General features: G+C 45.2%; 2 protein-coding genes across 4 annotated transcripts in view; one reads left to right on the top strand and one right to left on the bottom strand.

Moving 5' to 3' along the window:
- The window catches only part of HDHD2 (haloacid dehalogenase like hydrolase domain containing 2), a 49,503-nt gene extending 32,567 nt beyond the window's left edge, over window positions 1–16,936 (top strand). For all 3 annotated transcript variants that reach the window (XM_005908073.3, XM_070361919.1, XM_070361918.1), the window contains exons 5-7: window positions 5,528–5,744; window positions 9,232–9,295; window positions 13,670–16,936. In XM_005908073.3, the coding sequence (XP_005908135.1) occupies window positions 5,528–5,744; window positions 9,232–9,295; window positions 13,670–13,773 (385 nt within the window). In that variant the 3' untranslated portion in view covers window positions 13,774–16,936. The remainder of the gene's footprint in view (window positions 1–5,527; window positions 5,745–9,231; window positions 9,296–13,669) is intronic.
- Window positions 16,937–17,670: 734 nt separating this feature from the next.
- Window positions 17,671–22,329, bottom strand: part of KATNAL2 (katanin catalytic subunit A1 like 2) — a 116,530-nt gene continuing 111,871 nt past the window's right edge. Inside the window, 1 exon segment of the mRNA XM_005908075.3 lies at window positions 17,671–22,154. Coding sequence (XP_005908137.2) covers window positions 22,015–22,154 — 140 coding nt within the window. The 3' untranslated portion in view covers window positions 17,671–22,014.

The raw sequence follows: 22,329 nt of genomic DNA, 5'->3' as shown, positions 1-22,329 counted from the left end.
TTCTAGAGTACATTTTCTAGAGTATGGGTTAGTTATTTTGTTAAGTTAATCTTTCTATTTCCTGTTTGATGTGATTGTAAGTAGTATTTTGTTAATTTTGTTTTTAATTGTTCATTGCTAATATGGAGAAATATGATTGAGATTTTGTATGTTAACCTTGTGTTTATTCATTGACCTTCTTACATTCACTTGCTAATTCTAATAATTTATTTGTAAAATCTTTTGAATTGAATTTTCTACATAGATAATTGTGTCAACCACAAATAATGACAATTTTACTTCTCCCCTACCAGTCTTTGTATTTTCATTTGTTTTTCTTTATTATACTCTCTGGGACCCCAACTACAATACCAAACAGAAGTGGTGATAGTGGGTAGCCTACTATAAGTGAGAAAATTGCTGTGTTAATATGACACTGGAGATATTCTGGGGGTTTCAATTAAGTGTTGATGGGATTATCTCTTGATATATTTAATGATTTGCTGTTGTTTTGATTTGAACTTTTAGTAGTTTGTGTTGTCAGATTGATTGGTGTTCATTTTAATTGTATTGAATGTCAAGGTTTTTTGTTGTTCTGGTTTTTTTGAGAGGTGTGTACGGGGTCTTTGATGCTGCATGCTGGCTTCTCTGGTTGTGGCAAGTGGGGGTGCTTTCAGGCTGTGGTGTGCAGGCTTCTCATTGCCGTGGTTTCTCTCGTTGCAGAGCATGGGCTCCAGGGAACGGGCTCTGTAGTTGTCGGGCACAGGCTTAGCTGCCCCACCGCAGGCGGAGTCTTCCCAGACCAGGGATCAAACCCATGTCCCCTGCGTTGGCAGGCAGACTTGTAACCACTGGACGACCAGGGAAGTCCATGAAGGTGAAGATTTGGGCATCATCTAGTTGTTGTTCTCAACTCTGGACATTTTTGCTCCCAGGGGGACATTTGCCATTGTTTGGAGACGTTGGTTGTCACAACTGGGGGAAAAGAGTACATCTAGTGGGTAGCGCCATAGATGCTGCCAAACATCCAACAGGGATAAGACAGCCTCCTCTCACAATAAAGCATTTTTCAGTAAAAAATGTCAGTGTTGAGGTTGCAAGACCTAATCTGATTCAGTTCCTTCATTTGATAAGAAACTGAGACCCACAAATGTGAAGTGATTTACTGTTACCTATTTTAAGTAGCACAGACACTACCCTTCCCATATTTATGAATAAAAATCATTATCATTACTGTCAAATATTATGAAAAAGTTTGCATATATCATCTTTATTCCCCAAAAAGGTAAGCATTATTCTGCATGTTATAGATCAGGATCAGGATACTGAGGCATATAGTGCTTCATCCATTAATGAATTTATTCAGTAAGTGTCTAGTGAAAGGTCCCAGAGTTTGGGCTTTTTTAAATATAATTTTATTTATTTATTTAATTTTTTGGCTGTGCTAGGTCTTCTTTGCTTTGCGTGGGTGCTTTTCTAGTTGGGGCCAGTGGGAGCTACTTTCTAGCTGTGCGGGCTTTTTATCATGGTGGCTTCTCTTGTTGTAGTGCACAGGCTCGAGAGCGTGTGGGCTTCAGTAGCTGTGGTGTGTGCGCTCGGTAGTTACGGTTGCTGGACTCTAGAGCCCAGACTCAGTAGTTGTGGCCTTTGGGCTTAGTTGCTCTGTGACATGTGGGATCCTCCCAGCCCAGGGATCGAACTCACATCTCCTGCATTGGCAGGTGGATTCCTTACCACTGAGCCCCCAAGGAAGTACCCCATGACTTGTTTTTTATTTCGCTTTGGATTTTTTTTTTTTTTTTGAAGTAAGAAATACAGTGATGAGCAAGACTGATGGGCATAGTGGAGACTATATGGTAGCGAGGAAGACAAACCACACACAGCTGAGTAAGAATTATAAACTATGGAAAGTTGATCGGATCAGATCAGATCAGATCAGATCAGTCACTCAGTCGTGTCCGACTCTTTGCGACCCCATGAATTGCAGCACACCAGGCCTCCCTGTCCATCACCAACTCCCGGAGTTCACTGAGACTCACGTCCATCGAGTCGGTGATGCCATCCAGCCATCTCATCCTCTGTCGTCCCCTTCTCCTCCTGCCCCCAATCCCTCCCAGCATCAGAGTCTTTTCCAATGAGTCAACTCTTCGCATGAGGTGGCCAAAGTACTGGAGTTTCAGCTTTAGCATCATTCCTTCCAAAGAAATCCCAGGGCTGATCTCCTTCAGAATGGACGGGTTGGATCTCCTTGCAGTCCAAGGGACTCTTGGAAAGTTGATAGAAAGGAAAAAAGATGAGATGGAGCTGAACTGTGAGGAGGAAGTCCACTTTGTAGGGAGATTGGCGATGGTGGCTTCTGTGTGCTGACTTCAAGCTGAGATCTGACAGGTGAGCAGAAGAAAGCTGTGTGCAAAGTATGGGGCAGTGCTTCAGGAGGAGGGAACACTGTGTGTAGGGCTGAAGCAGGAAGGAGTCTGACCTTCTTGGTGTGTAGTCAGCAATAGGGAAGGTGTCTTGAGATGGAGATGTAAGCGGTGGCCAGATGAGGCCAGGCCTCACCGGCTGCAGAGAGGACTTTGGCTTTTATACCCTTTGCAGTAAGAGGTTATTGAAAGGTTTTTAAGCTGAGCAAGGACATACATGATCTCGCCTGTACTTTTAAAACTCCTGCTATTGCCTGTACGATGGGTTGGTATAATAGGGCAACAGCAGAAAGCAGGAAGACGAGTTGACTATTGCAGAGGTTCAGCAGAGAAAGTAAGACTGGAGACGTTTTTATTTTTCTTTTGGACTCGGAAGTTATTGGATGTGCTTATAAAGGGATATGGAAGGGTGAGGGAAAGTAAGAAATCAGGGATGACTGCTAGGTTTCTGGCTTGAGCAATGGGGTGAATTTGCTAAGTTGAGAAAGACTGGGGGAGAGTCGTTTGGGGAGTGGGAAGGAAAGGACTCAGTAGTTTGATGTTGGGCAAATGGGAAGCTTCTGGCAGTTGCTTAAGCTGCCATGTAATTTCATTTCCACATGTTCCATTTTCAGCAGAAATGGTAAAAAGTTGATCTTGTGTTTTTGTTTTTGTTTTTTCCTAGAAAAGTGGTTTTCTGGAGTTCTGGGTTCCTGCTCTCCTTGGTCTCAGCTGGCATTGCCGGATGATCTTGTAAAACGGGATGTGCTGGACTTGGTGTTCTTTACCATCCCTTTCAATAATGTGCTCCCTGGCTAGGTCTTTTTTATAGTTTTTTTCCCTTTGCCTACATGGAATTTATAGCCAAGGATTTCTGCTTGAGGCCTTCTTGATGCCTTTTTTTCTTGTTTCTTGTACCTCGATGGACTTATAGTCAAATAGAGATAGAAATCCTCAGATTTCTTGCTGATACGTTACTTCTGATAACAAAGAAATCAATTGCCCCGCCTAGGAAATGTACCGGAGAAGGCAATGGCACCCCACTCCAGTACTCTTGCCTGGAAAATCCCATGGACGGAGGAGCCTGGTAGGCTGCAGTCCATGGAGTCGCTAAGAGTCGGACACGACTGAGCGACTTCACTTTCACTTCTCACTCTCATGCATTGGAGAAGGCAATGGCAACCCACTCCAGTGTTCTTGCTTGGAGAATCCCAGGGACGGGGGAGCCTGTTGGGCTGCCGTCTATGGGGTCGCACAGAGTCAGACACAACTGAAGTGACTTAGCAGCAGCAGCAGCAGCAGGAAATGTACAAACACCTCTAAGTTGTATGGTGTCTATTTTCTCATATTTTTGGAAGTGTTAATTATTAAAAAAAAAACTTTTAATCTGTGTCCTAGAAAATAATTTACCTTTCAGTCTATCCTGAACATGCCTTGGCTCTAAATCTTCTGCTATACAGAGAACAATGACAGAAGCAGGAGCCACTTCGCTGAGAGATGCCTATTCTCCAGGCCCATGTGGAACCAGTTCCCATTTAGAGAAATGCAGAGGAACCCACAGTTTCAGCCCTTCCAGGGAAGGCACTAAAGCACTGCCTGGGAATTAAGTACACACATCAATCAAGCTGATAAGTCTTATACCCAGTTAATATATAATAAAATATTAACAAAGCTAAATCAAATGAGTTTTTAGTTTAGCTGTGTAAGTGAAAAGCAATTTTGAGGTCTGTTGCATAAAGAATTCCAGTTCCGTGGTAGAGTAGCAAATAAATGGGATTGGGGGCAGGATGACAAGAGGGGAGATAGATAAATCACTCATTATTCTCTCCTTTCGATCAGCTGTGGTTCTTTAGGGCCAGCATAGTGGCCTTATCAGGTTTCCTAACTGTTGGATTTTAAGATCTGCTTAAGAAATAAATTTGTATTAATATTAGAGAATAAATTTGAAGGATCCATTCTGTGCTGTGAGCAGTTCGTAGTAACTAACAATAAGGCCCTGTAATAGGCCAGTATTGGTTTTTACTTAATAAAATATTTAATCATAAATGTCTGAATCCTGCATCTCCCACAGGAAGGCATTTCCATGCCCACTGACAAGAATCATTTAGCAGTTTCATAGTTGAGCGCTTAATTACTCATAATTGTGAAGGGTAAGATGTGATGAATTCTGCCTCAATGGACATACTAAATATTTTAACTAAGTAGATGACTTAAAGTAAATTAAGCTAGTGAGATCATTTATTCCATTGGTTAAAAGCAGCTTGAGAAGACTATCATGTTCCGTATATGATGAGATGATAATAGCTGTGTGACTCTTTGCTGTGTGCCTATATGTAGGCTGCAGTGTTGAGATGGATGGCAGATTATTTTTGGATGGGGTTGATGGGGTTTGAGGGATTTCTTTTATTATGTTATGCCTGAGTCACTAATGAGGATCCTTACCTATATACAGTTTGGTTCTCTAACAAGAAAACTCTTCGTGCCCTTTCCGTTGGTCCTACATCAGGAAAAAGGAAGGGGCTTGACATTTCCCCTTAAGCCTTACTGCTTTGTCCTTCAGTGAAAACGGCCTGATTTTCAAAGTAACAGCAGAAGCAGTCAAAGGGTAAAATGAAGAGGGGATGATACAAGCAGAAAATATTTGTAAAATGCTCTATGAAATTTCTGAATTAGAATCTCACATTTTGGAGTAGAGAAAAGAGGCAGCCAGGTGTTTTAGGAGTTGGCTAAACGTGTCACTGCACAGCAGTTGAGCCACTGTAAAAGGCTCAGGAGCCTCCTACTTACCATTAGGGAGGTTGAAACAACTTGTCTCATTAAGTTAAGCTTCTTCCCTCGAGTGCCTTATTTAGCTTTACTTCTCTTAATTCTCTTTCCCTGATGATTTGGGTAAAGCGTCTGAAACCACTAAAGGTAAAAGGTTGAAGCAATCCCAAATTTAATAATCCATCACCTTTCTTCAGTGTATCTGAGTGCAATTCCCAGCAGTTCCTAGCAAATTCATTAGAAGACAGCAAGTCATTAAAAGTTAATATGAAACTATTTGTCTCTGTGAGTGAATAAAACTACTTTGTAAGTCTGACAGTCTTTTCCACTCATAAAAAAGCATTGCTTTTAGCCAGTTTCCATTGTCTCTGACTCTCTAGGTTACTCCTGGATGGAGCGCCTCTGATAGCAATCCACAAAGCTAGGTATTACAAGAGGAAGGATGGCTTAGCCCTGGGGCCTGGACCATTTGTGACTGCTTTAGAGTATGCCACCGATACCAAAGCCACGGTCGTGGGGAAACCAGAGAAAACGTTCTTTTTGGAGGCGTTGCGGGGCACTGGCTGTGAACCTGAGGAGACCGTTATGATTGGAGATGTAAGTAGAAGAGCCCAGGAAACGCCCTGGGCTCACCTGTCCTGCTGGGAGGAGCCAGCTTCAAAGCAGTGCTTTGAAACACGAGCAGACCCGTTATTGGTGATTGTCAGGTGGTAATAAGAGGCCACCCATAAAGCAGGCTTTCCAGTAGTTGTTCACTGGTATTCTAAAGAACTGAATTGTTGATTATTTCTGACAGTCTTCACAGTGTGATGAGATATATACAATTCAAAAGACCATCAGATACAAGACAATTAAATGCTTTATATGTCCTTTTGAAGATAACTTAGATTTGTTTTTTACTATTCCTTAATGCAGAGACCACCTGTACCTAAAGAATTCTCTCACTATTGATTTTTTTTTTTTTGCTAGTACATACTTTATGGAAAAACTTCCCAATTTGCCAGAGATAGCTAAAGATATCGATTGCCTCAGGCCTTTGAGTGGCAGGGCTGGCTCTGGTGACCAGATGCCCTAGCCAGTGACCTTTGGCTGTGAGCACGTTGTCAGTCTACCCTGGTAAGAAAGGCAATACCAAAGAATGTTCAAACTGCTGCACAACTGCACTCATCTCACACACTAGCAAAGTAATGCTCAAAATTCTCCAAGCCAGGCTTCAGCAGTCCGTGAACCGTGAATGTCCAGATGTTCAAGCTGGATTTAGAAAAGGCAGAGGAACCAGAGATCAAATTGCCAACATCCATTGGATCATCCAAAAAGCAAGAGAGTTCCAGAAAAACATCTACTTCTGCTTTATTGACTACACCAAAGGCTTTGACTGTGTGAATCACAACAAACTGTGGAAAATTCTGAAAGAGATGGGAATACCAGAGCACCTGACCTGCGTCCTGAGAAATCTGTACGCAGGTCAAGAAGCAACAGTTAGAACCGGACATGGAACAACACACTGGTCCCAAATGGGAAAAGGAGTACATCAAGGCTGTATATTGTCACCCTGCTTATTTAACTTCCATGCAGAATACATGATGCAAAATGCCAGGCTGGATGAAGCAGAAGCTAGAATCAAGATTGCTGCGAGAAATATCAATAACCTCAGATATGCAGATGACACCACCCTTGTGGCAGAAAGTGAAGAACTAAAGAGCCTCTTGATGAAAGTAAAAAAGGAGAGAAAAAGTTGGTTTAAAGCTCAACATTCAGAAAACTAAGATCATGGCATCCGGTCCCATCACTTTGTGGCAAATAGATGGGGAAACAGTGGAAACAGTGTCAGACTTTATTTTCTTGTGCTCCAAAATCACTGCAGATGGTGACTGCAGCCATGAAATTAAAAGACGCTTGCTCCTTGGAAGAAAAGCTATGACAAACTTAGACAGCATATTAAAAAGCAGAGACATTACTTTGCCAACAAAGATCCATCTAGTCAAAGCTATGATTTTTCCAGGAGTCACGTATGGATGTCAAAGTTGGACTATAAAGAAAGCTGAACACCGAACAATTGATGCTTTTGAACTGTGGTGTCAGAGAAGCCTCTTGAGAGTCCTTTGGACTGCAAGGAGATCCAACCAGTCCATCCTAAAGGAGATCAGTCCCGAATATTCATTGGAAGGACTGATGCTGAAGCTCCAATACTCTGGCCACCTGATGCAAAGAACTGATTCATTTGAAAAGACCCTGATGCTGGGAAAGATTGAAGGCGGGAGGAGAAGGGGACGACAGAGGATGCGATGGTTGGATGACATCACTGACTCGATGGACATGCGTTTGAGTAAGCTCTGGGAGTTGGTGATGGACAGGGAAGCCTGGCGTGCTGCAATCCGTAGGGTCACAAAGAGTCGGAGACGACTGAGCGACTGAACTTACTGGGAAAACATTATTTTCTGTCTGTGCTGTGAGGGGAAAAGTACTGGAAAGCACACTATCTTGTGGTCAGTAGTAGGTGGCAAGGATTATATTTCAATTTTAAATAATAATGCCTTAGGCTGGAAGGGACCATCAGGATTGTCTGGTCCGAACCTCCTCACTTTATCAGCTGAGAAACCTTAGCCCAGAGAGGTAGTCCCAGAGCTGATGAGTGGCATGGCTGGAAGTAGAACTCGAGGCCGGACTCCCTCCAGAAGAAACTGTAGATCCCCTGCTGTCTTGAACTGTGCGAGTGCTCATGGATCGCAATCTTCCTGACTGCCGTCTCCTACTTCTAGGTTCCTGAACCAAACCCAGTAGGCTGTCACTGGACTCAGGACTGCTTTGAAAAACTGTCTTTTCAGTAACAACTTTTCCCTCTGGCAGGCCTTTAGCTGACTTTTCTAGGCAAATGTGTGTTCAAGAAAGTGGTCACCCTAGCCTGGAGATTCCGGAATTCTTTGTCCCTGGAGACACTGCTATTGGGACAGCATGGAAGGTGGGAAGGGCACGTGATAGCAGAGTTCAGCTGCCTGGAGGGGTGTTGTCTGAGAGAGGGTGGCTTTTCCCTCTCTTTCCATGTCTACTTTTCCCCTCTCCTTCAGCCTTTCCCTCTCCCCCATCTTGCCTGCTTCAACAAGGCAGGTTTAGATGCAACAGAAAAGGTTTTAAGTTTGACCTTGAGTGAAGATTTTGAGAGAAATTCTGAGACTCATTTCCAAGGGTGGTTGTTAAATTACATGAATGATTTTAACGGAAAAGTTTTTCTTTGGGCATGATCTGAATAAATTCTTATAGACATGAGATGGCAGGATTGATTTTATTGATGTTTCTTCCATTTCTTGGATTTTTATTGCCTTGCATTTATCACAGTTAGCTGAGTATATTCACCCCTATCTTGAGTAAAAATTGAAAAACAAGAGCTTCCCTTTTAAACTGGTCTGTTATTCCTAAGTGTGAAGACAATCTCAAAATCTGTTTAAGTATACGGTCTGACTTGATTCCTCCTGTTACTGACAGTTGGATGAAAAGTAAGGATAATGTCTTACGTAGGCAGCATGAGAGCTGTCTTCTGAACCTAGTTCACTCACTGCCCTGCAGTTGGATCATTTGCCTTAAGAGCTGCCAAGTGATAAAATACCTTTTTTCCATGATCTATTTTAAAAGGAGATAGATGGGACCTTCCCTGGTGGTCCAGTGGTTGAGACTCTGTGCTCCCAATGCAAGAGACCGAGATTTGATCCCTTGTCGGTGAACTAAATCCCACATGCTGCAACTAAGACCTGATGCAAATGAATAAATAAAAATAAAAAATATTTTAAAAAAAGAAATAGATGTACATGTGCAAAACATGCAGCGCTGTAACTGCACTTTCTATGTTTGGTTACCGGGGTTGCTACTCTTGTTTTTTACCTCTACCTCCGTGATGCTTCCCTTTCCAGTTAGTATGCTCCCTTAGACTATCACACCTGGGTTTATCCTTTTTTATACCTCCCTCCCTCTCGTTTTAAGAAAAAGCATGGGATTGCAGTTGGCCATTCCAGCCTAATAAATCACTGGTAGGTTGGTTTGTTGGCGAGCTCACTGAAGACACTGGACTAAACGCTTCGTCACACTTTTCTAGGACTGCAGAGATGATGTTGGTGGGGCTCAGAATGCCGGCATGCGGGGCATCTTAGTCAAGACAGGTACGTATCTTCTGTACAAGCTTTCTCTGAAACAGAATGGTAAAATACACCATTCTTAAAGAACAGTCTTTGATAAAATGGCAAAGCCCACTGGGTACTTTAATTCTCTTTCCACCACAAAGCAAAAATAAAGTGGGCTTAGGATTGCAGGGAAGAGAGACGACGTGAGAGGGCCCGTACTGTGCAAAGCTAGGAAGTTCAGATCAGAGTTCAGAGGTGTTTTCACACTTCCTCAGAGATAGTCATACATAAGACAGTTAGCATTTATATGATTTTCTGGATATACAAACCACTGGCTGAGCAAAAAACCATTGATCATGGGGCTCTGTAAAAATATCCTTTCCTTTTGAACCAGGTATAAAATGATGACTTTGACCTCTTTGGGGACTGACTAGCTAAGTGATACTTTGTGTTAATGTTGTTTTAAAAACACACATAAAAAAACTTTTTTCTTACCTTTCCTGTACTGTTTTAGTAACAATTTCCTATACCAAAATTAAGTAAACTGGGTGTGGTCCCTCAAATAAATTTAAGGAAAGAGAAAGAACTTAATGGGGAAGCCACAGCTAATACGGCATCATGAGGACAGCAGACCAGTTAGGTGTCTTGGGTCTCAGTCTCAGCTCTACACTGACTCTGAGATTCTGTCAGAGCCCTTTACCTCTTTGGACTGTTTATAGATGATGGGGCTGGACTGGTCCCTTTTAGCTCTGTGCCATTTTCCAGCGTGGAGTGTGATGAATAAAATCCTCTCAAGGTAAGGAGAGACAAGGCATGAGAGCTGTGTGTGGGCATGTGCTGTTGCGCTGAGAACTTGATCAGCCTTTCCAGGTAAAATGAAAAGGTCTCCCCCACACCTGCCGCCAGAGGATACCTGCTGAGCTTGGAACTAATAGCACGTGTTTGAGGATGACAGCCAGGGTCCGGTCCAAGAATTGGCATCAGACTCTTATCAGTTAAATAGCAGATAAGGGGTTCTGTGGGCTTCCCTGGTGGCCCAGCAGTTAAGAATCTGCCTGCCTATGCAGGAGATGCTGAAATCCCTGGAGAAGGAAATGGCAACCCACTCTAGTATTCTTGCCTAGAAAATCCCATGGACAGAGGAGCCTGGCGGGGTACAGTCCGTGGGCAGAGTCAGACACGATGTAGTGACCGAACAGTAACAGCAGAAGGCTCTGTAAATGGCTCTGTGAGTTCATATGCCTGGCTTTGTACAGGTTGTCCAGAAAAGGGAGAATTTAAACAGTCATAGAAGACCTGCCACCAGGAAATTTTTAGAAAAATGTATATTTACTCATGACTATGGTGTTTGTTCAAGAAAATGTGGTTGCATGAAAGCTATTTTGAATTTAAAAACAGAAACAAGAAAACAGGAGATGCTGCTATAATTGAATAAGAAGTACTTGTCAGGCCCTGGCTTCCCAGGTGGCACTAGTGGTAAAGAATCTGCTTGCTAATGCAGGAGACGCAAGAGACTCGGGTTTGATCCTTGGTTCAGGAAGATCCCTGGATTAGGAAGTGGCAACCCACTCCAATATTCTTGCCTGGAGAATCCCATGGACAGAGGAGCCTGGTGGGCTACAGTCCATGCGGTCGCAAAGAGTCAGACCCAACTGTGCAACTGAACACGCATGGTGTGGACCAAGAGGGACAGTCTGCTCGTGCAGGAGGTCCCGGGGGAGCCTTGCACATGGTGACTCGTCGCCTTAGAACTAACAGTGTTTTTGCACATTTCTCATTCAAAATGATCACCATTTTCCCTGGAACATCACTCTGCTTTGATGGACGCGAAAAAGAGGACAACGGGACCTATCAGGGAGTCAAGAAAAACAGGCACACTCATCATCTTGCCTTGTGTCTGAATTTTCAGATTCCTGACATTCACCATTTTATGATCCGATCATTGAGGAAATCCACAGATAACTATTTCTAGCGTTCCCATAAACATTTCCTTTCTTAGCTCACGTAATTAAGGATTTACACCAAGTATGAAAACTGCTCCTGTGCCAGTGTCTTGTGGGCCCAGCTCCCCCTAGCGGGTCTCCATGGTTCTGCCTTCTTTTCTGACTGGCCATTGGCTGTGGTCAGCCCATCACACAGGCAGCCAGTCAATCTTAGAGAAGCCAGCAGCTCTACACAGTCACATCTAAAATGTCTAACTTAGTTATGTAGCTAAGTTCAGCTCATGAAAACAGACCCATTTGTACTGTTCATCTTTGGTCAGAAAAAAAAAATCCCAAGACCACTGTTCTGAAAGTGTACAGAGCTGCAGATTCCACTGATGGTTTTGAACTGAATGCAGTGGACAAGTGCATGGTTTCTCAGTGTTGAAAATCACCATGGAAATTTTAACTTACGCAGTGATTGTCTTGAGCAATTTGTTTCTCAGTAACACATGTTAAACGCTCAATATACATTTGTAAAGACTAGCCCCCCTGATGCTGCTGCTGCTGCTAAGTCGCTTCATGTCTATACTTCTATGCAACCCCATAGAGGGCAGCCCACCAGGCTCCGCCGTCCCTGGGATTCTCCAGGCAAGAACGCTGGAGTGGGTTGCCATTTCCTTCTCCAATGCATGAAAGAGAAAAGTGAAAGTGAAGTCGCTCAGTCGTGTCTGAATCTTAGCGACCCCATGGACTGCAGCCCACCAGGCTCCTCTGTCCATGGGATTTTCCAGGCAAGAGTACTGGCGTGGGGTGCCATTGCCTTCTCCGTGACTAGCCCTGACCAGAATCTAATTCTGTTTAGCATGTAAAACAATGACCTAGGAAAGATGGGATCACCCTCTGTCCAATGTTGTCAACATGGCTTCCTGCATTCTGCCTCCATTTACATTTGTTCATCCAGGAGAGTATAGACTGCCGTGCTGCGTCAGGCCTGAGTGGCGGTGGCCTGCTCCCTTCACTCCGCCAGCGTTGTTGAGCGCCTGCCACGTCCCACACACAGTGCAGGGTGCTAGAACTTGCACGCATACGCAAGCCACTGTGTTAGTTTGTAGAAACCCCAGGGCCAGACTAAGCAGAAGCATGCTGCAAGCCCTTCTCTCCATGGCTAAGAACCCTGACTTTCACACATCGGTCCTTAAACAACTAGATCCAAGAAGTGGGTGGTATAGTAAAAAGTAGTCATTAACTTACCTGTGAGACCAAGCAGAAACCTTGCAAAGATTTATACTCAATGGGATTTAAGCTTAAGAAGAAATAAGCAATAGAGTTTGCTGTGTGGACCGTACCGTGGACAGGTGCCTTGAGGATGCTGAGGAGTTACCTTTGTGCATTTGATGCTGGCTCCTTTCCTGAAGGAATTCACAAGTCAGCAAGACAGGACAGGAGCAATGTCACCACCACAGCACCAAGTTGTGGGCTGGGGATTTTCAGGCTTCATGTTTGCTGGACAAAACCTTGTAGGTAGTTGTAGAAAACAAAAGGGATTGTATTGTAGAAAATGGTGAGCCTATTGTTTGGAAACCCAGATTTAGGCAGAGAATACAGGAAATTGCACAAGAATAAAGAGAGCTCACAGAAAGGGGGATGAGAGAGCTTGCAGAAAGGGCACGTGCAGAGGCTGCACTGAGGCTACAGGGCAGTCGGCCTCATCCCCAAGGCCTTGACTGAAGCAGTGTTCCTCCCCGCTTCCCTCTGTCCCTTCTTTCCTTCCTTCTTTCTTTCATTTAACCAGTGCTACAGAATGCCCACCATGTGAGGAGTGCTGAGCTGGGTGACTGAGGGCCTGGTAGGCAACAACAGACATTTGGGGTTCTTTCTGAAGAGCACTGGGACACATTAAGGGTGTCTAAATGGGGGTCATGCATGGCCTGATGACCATTTGTCAGATCAGCTCTGTGTCCCCGTGTGACCAGTGCCCTGCTGGGCAGCCTGGCCGGCCAGCCTGCACATGAGCACCGTGACCATCCGTCTCTCCCTGCCCCCGGCGCGCTCATTTGCCTGCTCACAGGGTTCCTGTTGGGCAGCAGCTCATGCAGTTTCCAGTCACCCGTGAGCTGACAAGGCCTCTATCCTGTGCGGTCTGGGCTCTCATGTAAAAGCACTGATTTAATCCCTGTCCGTATCTTTAGGGCTGGTGGGGGAGGAAATTTCACCAGGTGAGGAGATTTGAGGGCACCCTTAACTGCCAGGTGACCCAGTGCCTGGGATCTGGCATCCGTTGCTGAGAGACCAGAGGGCCTGGGAAATGCTGAACACATCTGGCTTTGGGTTGCCTCATGGCATCCTGAAGCCTGGATGAAAGGTGCTTTGGGGGTTGTGGAGCCCCCGGTTCTCTCGGCACTGTCAGGGTGGCCTGTGTGCTCACAGGCCACGATTACTCTGGCGTCCTGACAGTAGCCTTTGTTCACGGGCTTTACTTTCATTTCAGGGAAATATCGAGCAGCAGACGAAGACAAAATTAACCCAGCTCCTTACTTAACCTGTGAGAGCTTCCCGCATGCCGTGGACCACATTCTGCAGCATCTGCTGTGAACCGTTACGTGAATCTGAAGGAACTTGAAACGCAGCTTTTCATCGACTGGAATGAATCCCTCAACACACTCAGTGCCGGCCTAGACAGACGCGGACCACTCAGCCCTGCTCACCGTTCAACCCTCTTTTATTGTGCAGTAATTAGAAAGAAAGGTATTGAATTGCAGCCAGCCACTCAGCCGGGCTAATAATCCCTTTTATTTTGTAAAAGAAGATGAGATCCAAAAAAAGGGAAAACTGAGATTGCGTGTTCCTTTTAAAATATTCATCAGGTTAGCGGGGCTGGAGGGGAGTCTGCTGCAGGGAGCCTCGTTCTCTGTCCTCTCAATGGTAAATTGGTGGGCTTCAGGCTGACTAAAGTTGAATGGTATCTTTTTAAGTTATAAAGTACTGTACTGCAGGCTGCATTAGGCTGTAGTTTTAATGCTGAGTTCAGCTGTGAAATCTGTCAGAAGTGCCAAGTGGAGTACAGAACAGAAGCAACAAAATAAATTGTCCTTTAGCCCAAGTGATGGAGTGGATTTGCTTTCACGGATGTTGAAAACTAGATTAGCTACTGTATTACTCCCAGCCTGGGTGACTTCTTTTTCTCTTCATTAACCAGAGATAACTAATTTAAATTTAGAACCTGATTTTAATTTAAAATAATATTTCCATTAATAACCTATTCATTGCAGATACCTATTATACTGTGTAACAGTTGTTTTGGAAATTTTATGTAAAATTAAAACTATCAGTATTTCACAGATGTTTTAATTAGACATTGTTATTAACAGGAACAGTGCAGAAACTAAAATCAAGCCTTTAATGTCTTACAGACCATGCATTTTTGAGGTTAGTGTCCACCCGGGTCCCATTAACTGTACATTTGCAAGATTTCATTATTTTTGCCTCTGACACTGTGGGAAAAATCCTTCAGAAACTACTGGGACAGATTCAAGCTTTTATGTACTTGGTTACCGCGGCTGTAAAATGAAATCTCGCCTTGTAGCATGGATGCTTCTTGTCATGTTAAACCCACCACAATGAAGGGGACTGAGGAGGTGATGATTGTCCTGTGCATTTGCATACGCGGAGGATCCTGGGCCTCGGCAGCTGTTTTACTGGGCTCTTGGGCCTTGGGTTATCAGCACGTAATTGCCCATCATCTTGGTGCTCCCCACACTGAAGCACACAGCGGTGTGGATGAGCTTCGGGTTTTGATGCTTGTTTAGAGAGCAGCTTGGTCTTAGGTGGGAGGGGGCAGAGCTAAATGGCCACTCCCCTCCTCCTGGCCGTTGGCCGCTCGCTGTTCTTACTGTGCAGATGCTGGACTTAGTCCTAGCATGTGGCAGAGTGCCGAAGACAGCAGTGCTGGGACACCACCCGGACGGGAAGGAGGGGCAGTGGCAGGGGCGCAGAGCCTGGCCAGCACTGCCAGCTCGCCCCTCCAGGACCCTAGCCCCTCCCCTAGCCCCTCCTGCCTCTGCTCCCTTCTCCATAGAGATAACCACGGTGCCCACCACGCAGGCGTGTTGTGAGAGTTAAATGCACAGCCCACGTGTTAAAGACTTTGAATGGAATCAGGCAGATGCTAAGTCTCCCACGTCTGCGATGACAACATGCAGATACAGGAGTGTCCACATTTAACCATCTGGGAAAGTTTGGTAGAATTCATCTCTATAGCCAGTTCAGTGGGGAAGGTCTTCCTGAGGATTTAAAAAAAGAGACATTCTACGATATTTGAACTCCTTCAGACCAGAGCTGCAAAGAGGGGAAGCCCCGCGTGCAAGCAGAGAGGCTGCTGGTATGTTCACCTGTGGCCTGTTCCCCAGCACCTGGGGCAGCGATTCCTTGGCCCAGGCGTTCTCAAGTGTTTGCTCGCTGCTGTGTGTGAAGTGCCTGCTAGGAAGCAAGCGTATAAGAGAAGGATCTGGCCAGGAGGGGCCCAGGAGGATGCCCAAGGCAGTGTGAAGATCCTGTGTCCCTGTCCTGTGATGTCCTGCCCGCAGAATGGAGGAAGTGTCCCCACCTCTGTGCTGCACTTGTTAGATTACACTTGGACCTTCACGCGTCTCCTCTCCCCACCAGACAAGACTGTGTCTGCTACAGCACAGAACAGGTACTCAGGCAGTCACCGGACCAATCAAACTTAGCTGTAAATATCAGAAGAACTTAATGCTAGAACGTTTAGCTGTGGGTAGGGAGGAGAAAATAAGTTTCATTTTAGACTTGCTGTCCATAGAAGAGGCCCATTAGACATTTAAGTAATGGCTCTGATGCTCTGGGGACAGGTTAGAGCTAAAGCCACACGCAGTAGACATGACTGACAGGTGCGTGGCAGGAGAGGGTAAGGCACCGTGTGCACCCAGCCCTGCCAGGAGAAGTGGCTGTTCCACTTTCCTCCACTCTCACGTGGCCCTAGAAGCCATTAAAACCTTAGTTTACCGTTTTATTTAACAAACGTTAAATAGGGCTTTCTAACCGACCTGTCCACAGTGTTGAAATTACTGGAAACATTCCCAGCTCAGCAGGTTGGTCTGCGTTGGGCCTCATGGAGGAGATTTAATAACCGAAGTATGTAAAGGACTTTATTTTCCAGCCATTACATTTCAAGGACTGTCCTGTGGTACTGACCCCCAAGGAAAGTGTTTGTATCAGCTTTACTGTAATCCTGTCCTGGCCCCAGAAAGGGACCAAGTGACATCTTAGGGCTGGAAAGGGCATTAGAGAACATCCACTGTCGGAAGGTGGTCATTGCGTGTCTGCTGTGAGCCAGGTGTGTGCTCGGTGTGATGGGCGAAGGGCAAGTCCTGGGGGAGATACAGTTGTGCCCACTTCACACTCACCATCCAGAATCAGCGAGTTCTGCAGTGACTCTGCCTACCCACCATTCCACCCCTCTCAGGGCAGATAGTGATGCCCCGAAAGAAGGGGGCTTGCCCACCTCCTTCAGCAACGGCTCCATCAAACACCTATGGCTGTGGATGTCACAGACTCCCCTGGAGTGACAGGTGTCATCACCTAACCCTAATTCCACATTGAAAAATTACAGGAGTGAATTGTACAGGAAAGTCAAAATACACCTGTGTTGATGATGTTCAGTTGATTTTGGATCACTGGTGGTTCATGTAGGATGAAACTCAAGTCCTTGGGTACTTATAATAAAGAATTTTTAAAACTGCACTAATGTGTTTCATTAAAACACTTGCCTCGGTGGCAGAGTCCCTTGTCCTGTTAGCAGTTATCTGCATGGAGCAAGTTTGTATCACAGAGTTTTCTTTGACATAAATCACAAAATTTTGCCCAAAATAAATGCACAAGGCCTTTGCTAACTTTGTGTTACACCAACCACCTACTACTCAAAGAATGCTGCTCTCCTTGAGAGGCGAGGTGCCTGAGCACCAGAAATCGTTTATCGTAATTCAAACGGCATCTATTAAAATGAAACAGATTTCAGTATCTTTTTCCAGTATTTAATGTCATACACATCTCAGTGCCTGCTTGTTTCAATGGCTGCTGTGCCTGAGGAAATCAAAGTTATTTCTTAAATGCCCACCGGGAGTAAAGCATCAAGGAAGACCGAGCAGACTGTAGCTCCAACTCCTAGATACAAATCCTCTAGATGGGAAATAAAGCATGTAAACAGCGCACCTAGAAGTCCCAGGGGCTCTGGCAAGTTCAAGGTGGTCGTGTAAGTCCTCCCAGAGAAGAGCTGATGTGCAGTGAGCGAAAGGCTTGGGAACAGTAATCACAACGTCCAGCCTCTGAAGCACATAGAGTGCTCAGACAGTCTGTGTTCTGTCATTTCATCCATTCAATAGCAGTGGCAGAAAGTACCACAACCATGGTGCTAACATTCAGGTAGGGTAAACAGACAATCAGCCGTACACACAACTGTGTCATGCAGTGGAGCTACTGACAAGAACTGATGGAGAACAGAGCCAGGAAGCATGAGGCTGCTGTTCCTTTAGATAACTAGGGAAGGCACCCGATGGCCAGAATGAGTGCCGTGGGTGAAGGGCGAAGAACCTGAACTGCCAGCGTCTGAATTACCAGGAGGTGGCAAATGCAAATCCATGACTGGTTTTCCTGGGAAGGTCAGAGGGTCTGCATTTCCGTGTTCAGTTGGAGCCAGGTCGATGCTGTGTCCTTCGGACAGTTCTGGCCTCTGCAGTTCACCACAGTCCCCACCTCTCCTTACTTTACCCATGTGTTACTATGCTCAAAGTTCTATAGGCATTTCAGTTATGACCTCTGCTTTAAAAGAAAATGCCCCAGGTGGAATTAAGTTAAATTTTCCATCGACTAACAGGCCAGTCTCCTATAGCCCTATAAACTTAGACATACTTTGCTGTTGCTGCTAAGTTGCTTCAGTCGTGTCCGACTCTGTGCGACCCCATAGATGGTAGCCCAGCAGGCTCCCCCGTCCCTGGGATTCTCCAGGCAAGAACACTAGAATGGGTTGCCATTTCCTTCTCCAATGCATGAAAGTGAAAAAGTGCAGTCGCTCAGTCGTGTCCAACTCCTAGCGACCCCATGGACTGCAGCTCACCAGGCCCCTCCGTCCATGGGATTTTCCAGGCAAGAGTACTGGAGTGGGGTGCCATTGTCTTCTAGACATACTTTAGTCTACTTTTAAAAAAATAACCAGAGACTCTAAACAGCAGATTAATCATGTATTAGTTGATATCTCTCAAAGCCCCACTCAAGAGAGGAATAAAGTTGGAATAAACCCACAAAAATGGTAGAGGAGACATCGGTAGATGACAGAGTTCAGTTGTCTAGGATCTGTGAAGAGGTTGGAGCATTTGTGCTAAAATCTGCACAAAGCAAAAAACCAGAATTCATCCTGTAAGACAACCTCAAAGACTCAAGGCTTGGAGACACTGAGCAGAGAGGTATGAGGTGTGGGGCAAGTTTGAGAAGCAAGGAATTGGTTCAAAGCTGGGATAGTGGCTGGAAGCCCAGAAACCCTCCCCACCCTAAGTAGCCAGATGAGCACCCTCAGCGAGGCAGGAGAGGAGGTTTACTCTGGGAGAGTGGACCTGTGAACATAAAGGCCTTGGAGACTATAGAGTCGGGGGTGGGCCAGCGTGAGATGCAGGGCTGAAAACGGGATTAGGTAAATCTCTGCTTAGGCTGCACTGGTCCTCTGGTCCCCTTCCCCTTACCTCCCGGACCAGAGTGCATGGGAATGGGCTTAAGGTTGTTTACCTGATGTGTTTGGCCATTTAGAAGAGAACGCTGATGAAAGTGAAAGTTGCTCATTTGTGTCTGACTCTTGGCGAGCCCATGGACTATACAGTTCATGGAATTCTCCAGGCCAGAATACTGGAGTGGGTAGCCTTTCCCTTCTCTAGGGGATCTTCCCAAACCAGGGATCGAACCCAGGTCTCCCTCTTTGCGGGTAGATTCTTCACCAGCTGAGCCACAAAGAAAACCCAAGAACGCTGGAGTAGGTAGCCTATCCCTTCTCCAGCAGACCTTCCCAACCCAGGAATCGAACCGGGGTCTCCTGTGTTGCAGGCTGATTCTTTACCAACTGAGCTATCAGGGAAGCCCTCAACACTGATAGGCATCTGACAAATCTCAGAATGTTGCCAAGAAAATTAAGCAAATGAAAAAAAGGAGACAGTTATTAATTCCAAGACAGACAAAACCCATCAAGAAAGGAAATATAACCTGATCCAATTCTTGCCTCTGCAGTGAACAATGTACAATGAACAATGTCATAAAAAATATGATTATTGAGTTAACCTAAAACTGTAATAAAACTATTTGAGGATGATAGGGAAAGACTTATGTGTGTGGTATGGATGGGGCAGAGGAATGAAAAAGCTACATTTCATTTCATCCAAAGCAGGAAGTCATTAGATAATGTATAAAAGTGATGACTGCTACTGCTAAGTCGCTTCAGTCGTGTCCGACTCTGTGCAACCCCACAGACGGCAGCCCACCAGGCTCCCCTGTCCCTGGGATTCTCCAGGCAAGAACACTGGAGTGGATTGCCATTTCCTTTTCCAATGCATGAAAGTGAAAAGTGAAATTGAAGTCGCTCAGTCGTGTCCGACTCCTAGCAACTCCATGGACTGCAGCCTACCAGGCTCCTCCATCCATGGGATTTTCCAGGCAAGAGTACTGGAGTGGGGTGCCATTGCCTTCTCCGTAAAAGTGATGAAGAAGCCACTAAAATAAAGGCATGATCTAAGAACAGTCATGCATGGTCATTTGCAGACAAATTTTCCAAGGAATGGGGAAAGGAGAATGTGATTGAATGTAGGTAGAAGTGCTCCAAAGATGAATTTGGAGATACTCAAAAGGAATGGAGGAAGGAAATGTAGGTGGGCTTTGGAAATGGAAGATTACATGGATTTGTGGGAAGGATGGCCAAACCACACTTACCTGAACAGAGTCATAAACTCTCGGGCAGTAAGCTGAGGGGTCCAGCCCTGTTGTCACAAAGCATGCTGTCCACAGGAGCCCTCCTCCACTCCTTTGCCGGTTCACTCTTAAGTACACGTCTAGGACATGTTAAGTACACATGTAGTACATGTCAAGTACCCTGTATCTTAAATACACCTTAAGTACACATACAGTGCACCTGCTTTTCAGGTGGAGGTTCCACCCACTTGAGATTTTATGAAATCAGAAAGGATGGCAAAAGCCACAAGCGAACGCCCTAACAGCTGTAAGAAATGTCAGCTGACAGCCAGGCAAAGAAAACAACCCAGAAGCACAGAAGGCAGCTCTTGGAAATTAAGCAGTACAGCAGTGAGGCCGTTGAACTTGGAGACCTCTGTATCCCAGCTGTCAGCAGTGCCGCTCAGGGCCTACCTAGTGACCATGAAGAAGTTTCAGCTGCGCTTCTGCTAAGATGAAATGTCTTCTTGGTTCTTTTAAAGTCGTTTTATAAGCGTATATTTTCAATTTGATTACATTTTCCATGAAATGATGTCTTAAGAGGCATTTGAGAATATTCTATTCAAAATGATCAATACCCCAATGTGTTTTTTTTTTTTAAAGGGTGAGATCCTTTGGACTATTTAGCCAAAATGTCCTTTTTTTCCTGGAAGTGTTTTCTGAATGAGTCTGACTTGTAGGGATGAAGAAAAGAAGGCAAGGGAGACGACAGAAGGTGGCCACCATGGGAAAATTCCAGGTGGGGGTAGGGACAGCATTACTTAGTGAAAGCCTTCAAAATGTACCAGGATCTGCAAGCTGATGCCTCAGATTGTGGGTTTCTAAATGAGATGTTTCCAGCTGTTTCCAACCCCATAAGAAGATTAAGGAGGAGCCTAAGAGCAGGGAGGACTGTTCCAGAAGCTCAGATATCCCATCCTAAGCTTTGGATCCAACAAGGAGCTGTGGCAATGGAAAGAGAAGGGCTGAACACACAGGGTGTGAGATGTGAAGACGTTAACAGGGGCCAGAACTCAAAACGCTGCAACTGGTGGGTGGGGAAAGTGGTTGCTTATCCCCACTGCTATCAGCTCGTCTCCAGAGATGGCCTTCCCTGGTCGCTCAGATGGTAAAAATCTGCCTGCAATGCGGGGGACCTGGGTTTGATCCCTGGGTTGGGAAGATCCCCTGGAGAAGGGAACGGCAACTCACTCCAGTATTCAGGCCTGGAGAATTCCATGGACTGACTACATGGGGTTGCAAAGAGTGACTTTCACTCTGAGATGGGCCAGTGACATTCCTGAGTGGGGCTAGTCTGTTAGGAGTTGGCTCTGCTGATAGAATGGCTGGAGTCAGAATCAGGGAGAGCTGATGAGATTCAGAATATTGTCAGAAGAAGGAAGCAAACTCTGCTTCCTTCCATGCTCTCACCTTTATCCACCCTTGAACTGTCCGCTGGTCAGATGGTCTGTCAAGCTCCACTTCTGATTGGCTCCCCAACTCAGAACCACCCTGTGCATCCCAACACAACTTTCCTAACCACACATTCTTCAAAAGAAAAATGCCAGTTCACAAAGGAGGAACACTACAAGAAATTACTCATTGAAATTTTATGGGGTCTCACTGTGAGAAAAGTCTCCACTGCATGACACATACCTGTAATTAGAATCTTCAGTATTTTGCTGACATTGACCATGAAAATATCTACTTCCAAAGTAGTACAGTTGTCCAAATTAATCCAATCTTCAAGGTAAATTTTCTGTTTTCTATTCCAATTTTCTGTTCTTCCTGTAAACTTACACTAATCAATGAGGAGGCCTCTGTGGTTTTCTTTGAGGCCAAGTCAGCGTAAATGTGACCTCACACAGACTCGAACTCACTTTGCCAGGCTGCGTATCTCTGAGTCAGACTTTTTGCTGAAGGCTTGGTATGGGCGAGCACATCCAAAAAGTCGGCAGTGGTCACTGTATCCAGCTGGATCCCAGGTAAATTGCTGCTCCCTAGATGGAAACACAAGAATAAGGGCTCAACAATCGACCTAATGGTGATCAATGCTCTTGAAACGCTAATAGACCTTCTTTCAAGACAATGCATAATGCAGCATTCTTAATGGTTAATGCAGCAACAGGCAAGGCTAAAGAAGGTTGGGGGAAAACATCTTTAATGTGCAATTCA

This window comes from Bos mutus, chromosome 24 (genome assembly GCF_027580195.1).
Source record: "Bos mutus isolate GX-2022 chromosome 24, NWIPB_WYAK_1.1, whole genome shotgun sequence".
NCBI lineage: Eukaryota > Metazoa > Chordata > Mammalia > Artiodactyla > Bovidae > Bos > Bos mutus.
The sequence above is the reverse complement of the archived record's forward strand: the minus strand, read 5'-3'. Positions and strand labels throughout refer to the sequence as shown.